Source organism: Phytophthora parasitica, assembly GCF_000247585.1.
Source record: "Phytophthora parasitica INRA-310 unplaced genomic scaffold supercont2.54, whole genome shotgun sequence".
Classification (NCBI taxonomy): domain Eukaryota; phylum Oomycota; class Peronosporomycetes; order Peronosporales; family Peronosporaceae; genus Phytophthora; species Phytophthora nicotianae.
The window spans coordinates 43754-53215 of record NW_008649040.1 but is presented as its reverse complement, the minus strand read 5'-3'; the positions used below and the strand labels follow the sequence as shown (position 1 = coordinate 53215).

Sequence of the window (9462 nt, the reverse complement as noted above, 5' to 3'; positions counted from 1 at the left end):
TCAGTCACCTTGCGTAGAGCTGCAGCTGTGGTCATGGGGGCAGTTACCGCTAATTTAACCAGAGGAACGCTAACGTCACGGTAAGCATAGGTCCTGCTCATCCACTTGTCCACTTCCACCATCTCCCACGCAGCTTCAGTGCCACAAGTAGGACAAATCTCGGGCTTGGGCCAAATAGGGTGATGCAGACGCTTATTGACCGAGTTGTGCTGTTCCCACAGCCAACGACGCAAAGCTAAAGGCTTATCCTCTGCGGCCTTGATCTTCTTGACTGCTTCGATCGTATTCTCCTTCAAGAAGTGGTCACGGCAATTCACACAACCAAAGAAATGCTTCATAAAGCGACGGATGGATGCAACGACAGACACCATAAGCTCCGCACTGCGTGTACCGGTCTCAGGAGGGTTCATCGTCAGCATGTGGAACATGTTCCATTGACCGCACGTATACAACGCACAGGCACGGTAAGTGGCTCCTTGACCCATGAACAGATTGTCCAGACGCTGCCATTCAGGAACGGTAATACCGGTAAAGTCATACCGTTCTTCCTCTGCCTTAAAGGCGGCAACTGAGCCCTCCTGCCACTCTTTAACGATGGCATCCCACGTGTCAAAGTCCAGCAGTTCCTTATCCTTCACCTTCTCGTACAAAGGTCGGATAACCTTCCGGTTAATCGCTCCAGGGAATGTCTCGGACACCATCTTCAGCCAGCCCTTAAGCGCATCAAACTCCTCGTCATCCATAACGTCGCTGGCCATAAACGCGCCCTGTTTGAGGCCGAACACGAAGGCCGAAGCAGCGTCCTGGATACGCGTAGTCTGGTTCATTGGGAGCGTGGATTCCTCCCAAATAGCCGGCTTCGGGGTCTCTGTAGCCTTGGGAGGTTCCTTTCCGTTGGATGCGGCTTTGATTTCAGCGGTTTTCTTCTCTTCTTCTTCTTTCTTCTTCTTTTCCTCTTCCTCCTTGGCCTTCTGCTCCGGAGAAACGTATCCGGGCGGCCAGGTGCCCGTCTCGTTGAAGGCAGCTTCAGCGAATACACTGTTCACATAGTCTTTCACTTCCTGTACAGTATGAGTGCCGATGATCCGCTTGTTCTCCTTCTTGGGGTTCTTCTTGTCGAAGTTGAGCGTCATCAGAGTCGGGAAACCAGTAATACCCACGCGACGACACTTGACGTGGTCCATGCAGCTCAATGCTCCGACATAAATGTTGCCTTTTTCCTTGTAGTAGGCTGCTAGCTCGAAGTATGCAGGCGCAAAGTGCTTGCAGTGCGGGCAGCTGTATCACAACCGGTATAAACGTCGTAATTAGGTCAGTTCACGCTGTGTTTCGACGCAATAACCTCGGTTAAAAGGTTCTAAAATTGATGTTTAACGTACAAAGGGTGGTAGAAGTCGACGATCCATGGCTTGTCCGTCTTGGCCATGTGCTCGTCCCAGTTCTTGTCCGTCAGGTACGTGATGTTGGGGTGACCGTCGGGGAAGAGTGGCTCGCCCTTGTCCTTGGGGTCGACGGCAGCCCCCGAGACGGAGCCGGACGACGTCAGTAGCGCCGCGGCCGACGCCAACGCCCACAGCAACTGCATTATACCAGTCAGAGGAGAGCACGAGGCGCGCTTGAACTGCCAAGTGGAAGAGTGACACTGGGAAACCGAGGAGCTCTTCAGACCAGATGTGGTGGAGGTGATGGAGGGAAGGACTAAAGGACGTTGTATCAGTATGAGCCGGATAACGGACGATTAATTTCTAAACGATAAAAGATGAGAGGTGAGCTGGCTAGAAGTTGATGTCGTGAACACTAATCAGCTGTGGAGTGATCGAGGAGATTTGACTTCTATGGTGTCGACCTCAGGAACTGATGCCTGCTTCGCGTCCGTAAGCATCGTTATCTTCGAGGAATAACCATGTTGGTTAACTGGTTCTTATTCAACACACAGCAATTGATCGGGAGTGGTTGGCGACGGAAGTAATCTAACCTCCATCTCCAATCTGTACTAACGTTTCTCTCTACTGCTGCCATCCACGCTTTAGGCCGGGATTTGGCAACGACTAAACATTGCACCTTGCCTTCACAGATCGGTAACGGAAGATATTGTATGTCAGGTTAGCGTACTTCTGTGAAACCGAGGGTAACTACGTGAGAAGGAAAGGTAACGGGTCGAGAAGTTGACAATGCTTTCGATCGTCAAGAGAGCAAAATAAGATTATTAATCATTCATCGCCACCACGTGTTGGACGCTGCATTCGCGATCTCCGTGGCAACTACCCGTACTTCATTTGCACCACAACAGCAGCAAATTACGAGTTGAGTCACGTAAAGATATGCTTACACACGAAAACCTTAGTGGTTGCTAAGGTACGTGCAACGACCTGCAACTGTAGAGAAGAGTTTAATCTTCGCCAAATAGGGGGGGGGGGGAGATCCGAGGCAACGATACTGAATTCGACGGGGTGTTTTTTTTTTCGAGCTTGAATCAACTTGTCAATCGGCCTGTCATATTCTATACTGAAAGGGCACAAGGGTTTCTACAGTGCTTATATCACTTCGCTTGATCAAGGCCGAAACAAGATAGATTTTTGGTAGAGTAAAACTGACTGGAATACTACATTGACTTACACCGAGAGCTGTAGCCGTTGGCATCTTCCACAAATCGACTTACTTGCAGGTACTGCTGTTAGGGACGAATGTGCCATCCGAGTTCTGACAGCCGCAGTTTCCAGTGGTGGGGTCCTTGACGCAATCAGTTCCGAAGCCGCTGTCCGCACCGCTCCCACTGTACACACAAGAACATTAATATCTTGCATCGTTTCTTGCTCGATATCAGTGCACTTACTTCCAGAAGAACGTCCAGCAGTCGTCGTTGTCCTCCATTTGGTCCGAGGTAGGCGGGTCACACGTGTACGCAGAGCAGGTCCCGTAGGGGTAACCGTTGTTGCCATCGTACTGATGATCAGTCACAAAGACGGCGAAAGTCTGCGTCTCGGAGGTTCGGGTGTTGTGCGAGCACTCAGCAGCCTGGATGGCTGTAGACACTTTGGTCACACTGCAGTTGTAAGTACTCGGACATTTTCCCTTCGTGTTGGAGCTGGCCGGATCCAGAGTCGCCGCGACGAGAGCTGGGGATACGAGGAGGACGAGAGCAAAGGTGAGGCGCATCTTCGCTGGGATTACGGTAGTTGTAGTTGAACGACTTTTTGGTTTTTGGGAAAAACGGAAAATGTGAAACCACAGGCGCGTAGCAACTCGATTTCACAGTCGACTTGCACGCGGATGATTTCCAGCACCTTGGCCGTCAACCAGTTGATCTTTACATCATCAATAGGGCGTAACTGTCGTGTGGTTCGAGAACCACAGATGTAGCCAGGTGGCGGCACGCACTCGCTGTTTGCGGGCCGAATATTGAACTGTCAAGATATCGAGTAGATTCCGGTTACGGTAATGGAGCAACAATTCGAACCCGAAAACACCAAATGCGTTATTACGTATTTCCTGAACTGGATCCAGGCTAGTATTTCATTTTTAGTTTTTGTGGGTGACGAAAGGCAGGAAGCACTTGCATTCCCGTGAGATTTAGTAATGCTTGAATGATCCTTCTCTTACTATCGATACATGCGTCGGATTGTCGTTCTGCTTTTTGCGATGGTTAAGCCAGGCAGACTGACAGTCTGACAATTGATCCGCACGCACGTATTGTTCGTAAGAACAAGCACACTACTACTACGAAGAATCTTATTCCAAATGCCGCCTGCTACCTTGTAGCAACCTCTATTTACTACATAACGGCACGTGCTGAATTTCACTACGTCTGCATTATCGTGCATACACAGAGGCATCAAATGTCGATCTGTCATTGCCTTTGAGTCTGAAAAATACAATCTGATCAAGAAAGTTGTTTTCCTGGGAGGACAGCTGTATAGCTGTATGGACAGCCTCACAGTCATTAATTCGTCCCAAAATATCGCCTGAGACACAGGTAACATTCGACAAACATTCAATCGACATTCCATTAAGACAACATTCATACAACTACACATCCTCGATGGCAATCGGCACGGGCATAACATTCAGCTCTTGCCGAAACTTCTGAAAGAGTTGCGGACCTAGTGGCTTCGTAAATATGTCGGCTTTCATTTCTCCAGTTGGACAGTAGCATACTTCAATCACTCCTTGCTCGTGATAGTCTCGCACCTTGTGATACTTTAGGTCCACGCTTTTAGTCTTGTAGTTGCCTTTGATTCCAGTTATCACAGTGATCGTAGATTGATTGTTTTGAAACAAAACAGTCGGCATACAAAACTTGAGCTTCAGTTCTTTGCAAATATTGTGAGTCCAAATAATCATAGTTGAACATTCACTCGCAGCGACGAATTCCGCATAGCAAGTATCATCAGTCACAATCTTCTGTCTTCTCGATTTGCATGCGTAAGTACATCCATTTAGTTGTAGCACATATCCAGTAAATGAATATCGACCATTTTCCTCATTTCCGAGGTCTGCATCTGCATATGCTACAAACTTCAACTCCGTAGTTTTAGGTTTGTGCCACACAATTCCAAAATCCATCGTTCCACGTAGATATCGTAATACACGTTTTGCCATGATCCAGTTTTCCTCTGTATAGCAATTCAGGTATTTCCCCAACGTTCGCACCGCGTTCGCGAGCTCTGGACGCGAGCATTGAACAAGGTATTGTAAAGACCCAACTAGTTCACGGTAGGGTAATCTTGGATTGTTCACACTTGCATCGTCTACTGACGCTGGTGTTGGCACACTCCCTAAAGTTTGCGGAGTCGCAACAGCACGAGACTGGTCCATTCCAAACCGCTCCAAAATCTTAGAGATGTAGCCGCGTTGAGATATCCACACAATTTTGTCTTGGACACACGTGATCTCCATCCCAAGTAGATGGTGGACACGTCCCAGATCTTTGATCTTGAACTTTCTCGCCAGTTCACTAATCACCAATTTCACATTCTGTTCATTGGCAACAATCAAAATGTCATCAACATAGACCGTCAGGTATATTGGGCTACCTCCCACTGTTCTCCAGTACAATCCATTGTCCATCTTGGATCGCTTGAACCCAATCTTCAATAAGTAAGCATCCAGAGTCTTGTACCAAATCAATGGGGCCTGCCTCAATCCGTATAAACTCCTCAACAGTTTGCACACTCGACCACTACCGTCGTCAAAGTGCTCCGGCATCTCCATGTAAATTTCAGCTTCACCAATAGACCCATTCAAAAATGCAGTCACGAAGTCAATTTGGTGACACACGAGTCCAAAATGTAGAGCGAGAAGTAGCACAAGCTTCACAGTTTCAAAAGAAACCACGGGTGAATATGTCTCCCAGAAGTTCACTCCGTATTCTTGTTGACAACCTTTTATTGTGACGCGAGCACGGTGACGTACTACCCGGCCCTGAGGGTCTCGCTTGCGTACGAATACCCACTTGCTGGTCAACACTTTCTTTCCAACCGGCCTCTCAACAAGTTCCCAAGTGTTGTTTCTCATCAAGTCACCCCACTCTTTCTCTAACGCTTCTCTCCATTTGTCTGCGTCAGGTTCCTGCAGAGCTTCCTTTACGCTCTGAGGCTCCGTCAAGGCATTCACAGCTTCAATCACTAAGCTTGCCGGAATATCGATTTCATAGTCTTGAAGACGTGCATTTGGTCGTCTCACTCTTGTCGACCGACGAAACGATGCTGTAGCTGGCGACCCACTCCACCCATCGTTTTCGGCGTCACCCGGTTCGTCATCATGTACTACAAGTCGATCCATGATATCCGGGTCATACCGTTCACTGCAATTTTGTTGCCAGTTTGAGCCGTCTTTAAAAGATTCGTCATCAATTTCATGTTCCAAATCCACACTCTCATGCTCAGCTCCATCATGTGCTGGGATATACTCCCCATTTGTAGCTCCCACTGAAGGCACGCCTTGTCGATCTGGAGCAGCATCAATGACATCTACACGACTGCTGTTAGGCAAGTCGGCAACATCATGCTCGCCATCTCGAGCCAAAGGCCGTAATCGTTGAGTTCTAACCCCCGATTGAGCTGCACCCGCAGGTACTTCCTGAGTTGATGCCTCAACACCACTCAGTGCTCCACCAACAGTATCCGGAAGTTCACAAACAGTTCGACCTCCACCAGTACACTGACGCTTGGTAGGGCGTTCAGCTCCACCATTTCCGAGCTCTGATAGACTTGGATAACCACTAGTAGCACTAGTTTCTCTATCCACAGGCAATCGAATGTATGGCATGACTATCAGTTGTGATACTTTCCGTCCTTTGCCATATCTATTTGCTAGCAAGCGTTCAACATAGCTTCGTTCTACCGTCCAATCCTCTTCGAACTCGATCGACCGTACTTCACTAATATTTCCAGTCAATAAGTGTAGGACGCGGCAGCTATCTGAATGTTGTGCGTACCCCATGAAAAGTCCAGGCTTCCCGGGATTTTCCAGTTTGTTTTTCCGAAGAACTTTGGGCGTGAAGAGAAACACCAAACATCCCCATGTTCTCAATGAAGACACATCTGGCCTCTCACCAAACCTACGACGATATGGCGTATCACCATCCAAGGCTTTCGTAGCACTAATGTTCATCACTTCAACTGCAAATTGAAATGCTTCACCCCACAGATCATCAGGCATATTTGCTGTTTCCAGCAATGTCCGAGCTCTAGCCAGGACAACACCATTCATCCTTTCAACTAAGCAATTCTTCTCCGGCCTATATGCATTGGTCCAGGTATACTCGATTCCATGTTCCTCAAGATACGCCTTCATCAGTATGTTCAGCAATTCTCGCCCTTGGTCTGAGTGAAAGACTTCAAGACGATGTCCTTGAGCAATCAACCACTTCAATTGCTTCAGAACTACTTGAGACGCTTCCTCTTTGCATCGCAAAAGAAAACCCCACAAGTATCTTGTTGCTTCGTCTTGCACTAGTTGGAAATGCGAATAACCATCATATGTGCGCACTCCAACGTAGCACATGTCACTCATGATCTTCTGCATCGGTCGTGTTGCCCGACGCGTCACCACTCGCTTGTATGACATCCTAGTGAGTTTGGCAACTTTGCAGCTCCAACACGGGGTATCAGCTTCATTCACGACAGGTAAATTCGATTCCATACCTGCTGTTACCTCGTTCTTGGCCATTTGCTTCAGTGACGCAAAATTCAGATGAGCAAAACGCAAATGCCATCTCGTCAACAATTTCGAATCCACTTGTTGTTGTTGCACTGTTACAAGGTGTTGTGGTTGCACACTACTCTCTATCGCTGCCACACTGTAAGCTTCCACCGCTGTCGCCCTCAAACGATAGCGCCGACGTTCTTTCTTCATCAGCAATTCCACATTGTCTTTGCGAATCCAGCAAACACGCTGAGAATTTAACCAGCCATACTTGACATTCCACCCACTCGTCTCCAACAAATCTTGACTCAAGACGTTTTCAGGAGCCCCAGGCATCAACAACACATTCGTATATGACAACGTGACATCTGCATGAGGTCGTCTGTTGTTGTGCACACGCAGGTGAATGTCTCCAACCAATTCATTCTCTTTCACAGACCCGTCATAGCTCTCAAAGGTATGCGTCATATCCACTCTGAGATTGTTCAGAAGGTCCTGCTGGTTACACACATGCACATCGCTAGCATTGTCCAGAATCCACTCCATTTGACCACTTAGAGAACGATTTCGCTTCGGAGTAGGACTTCCACGCACGTGACAACAGATAGCACTTGAGTTCTTCCGCCGTCTGTTATACTTTTCATCCTTATCCTCATCACGTTTCTTGTTTTGCCACCGCTTGTATTCCGAACCAGTTGGCTTATCAGCAGAAGCAGCATCTTTCAGTGTAGGACAGTTCACTTTTATATGTCCAATTTCACCACATTCAAAGCATTTTCGAGTTTCTTTCTTCTGCTGTCCTGATTGCTTGCCACCTTTTGAATTCTGCTGCTGCTTGGCCTTATATCTGCCTTTCTTCTGCTGCTGCTTGGCCTTATATCTGCCTTTCTTCTGCTGCTGTTTGCCTTTTCCTTGATTATGGTTCTGCTTATCTTGCTTCTTCTGATTACATGAAGAACAGACGTTGGTGGTGTGCTCTTCACTTGCCACCTTCTCGTCGAGAACTGATTCAGCCCGCAACGCATTCATGACTTGCGCCGCCGTTGGCACCGGCCGATCTGCTCCACCATCCTGTCTGACCACGTAATGCTTAGAAAACTGACGAACAACATCTCGATGTGTCCGTGATACATGGCCAAGGAGGGTCTCCGCAAAATCTTCATCACTCATATGCTTGCCATAGTGAAGCAGTTGCCGTCTCAACTTCTCCATCTCGCGCAACCAGCAATCCATAGTTTTATCCGGTGTGTATGCGTTCGAGTAGAATTCTGACCTGGCAAAGATGTAATTTGAGTATTCACGTTTGGTCTGCTTATCAACAAACCGTTCCCACATTGCTCGCGCAGTGTCTTCTTGACATATCATCCCTGCATCTTCTTCAGGAACACCGGATAAAATGGCCTCTCGGGCTATATTATCCTTAGCTTCAAACATCATACGTTGGCCAGGATCGCCCAAGTCCAAATTACATGATCCATCCACTACTTCCCAGCATCTCATCCGATTCAGAAAGGTTTGCAACTTCACAGCGTACAGATCAAAGCTTCTCCCTCTCATCTTGGGCGCTGTATCCATTTTCATGGGCATTAGATTCACGCCAGGGATCGCTCCAGCCATCGCACCCAACCCAAAACCACCAAAACCGGCTTGGAACGGAGGGAAATTGAAGCCTCCAGTCATGCTTGGCACTCCAGTACTCGTAGTAGTTGTCCCACCACTTGTACATGCACCACTGGTCGTAGTTCCACTACTACTGGAAGCATTACCGCCAGAACTAGTACTTCCAAGTCCTTGCGACGTCACTACAGTAGCCGTCGTACTGGTAGACGTAGTTGTTGTTCCGCTGGCCGCCGTAGAACTCGACATAGGCGCCGAACTCATCCTTACTCTTCTTGGTCACCTCAACCACAGGACACTCCACGCGTGACTTGGGTCAGTACCTGTTAGACTTTGCACAGGATAGGAGCTAGTGATTGTAAAGTTAACCAAGAAGAACAGAGTGGTTCCCACGTAGAGTATTTGGGATTAAGGAGGGAAACCTCGAAGGTGACAACCCCCCTTTGCAGTTAGTCCAACGTTTCCTAGTTCCTTTGAAGTCTTTGTCTTACTGCTACGCGACACGAGATCTTGAACTTCAAACTACAAAGCTGGGAGCTGGCTGAGCTTGCAGAGCTCGACTTCAACTGTAGCCATCTCCACAAAATGTGTAGGTGATGGCGGGGAGAGCGGGGGAGAGCGCGGAGAAGGCTGAGTAGAAGCTTGCGGAAGTGGCGGATCGATCCACGAAGCAACTGCGAGCGCCAGGATAGATTGCTG

At 48.2% G+C, this 9462-nt stretch overlaps 2 protein-coding genes across 2 annotated transcripts in view; both read right to left on the bottom strand.

Moving 5' to 3' along the window:
* Positions 1-1585, bottom strand: part of PPTG_15789 (hypothetical protein) — a gene marked incomplete at both ends in the record, with an annotated part of 1847 nt that extends 262 nt beyond the window's left edge. The window contains 2 exons of the mRNA XM_008913538.1: positions 3-1278; positions 1380-1585. Coding sequence (XP_008911786.1) covers positions 3-1278; positions 1380-1585 — 1482 coding nt within the window. The remainder of the gene's footprint in view (positions 1-2; positions 1279-1379) is intronic.
* A 1070-nt stretch (positions 1586-2655) lies between these two features.
* PPTG_15788 (hypothetical protein) lies at positions 2656-3156 on the bottom strand (the record flags this gene model as incomplete). Its single annotated transcript, XM_008913537.1, has 2 exons — positions 2656-2773; positions 2834-3156. The coding sequence occupies 2 exons, from the start codon at positions 3154-3156 to the stop codon at positions 2656-2658; spliced, it is 441 nt and encodes a 146-aa protein (XP_008911785.1).
* Between the last annotated feature and the right edge of the window lie 6306 nt (positions 3157-9462).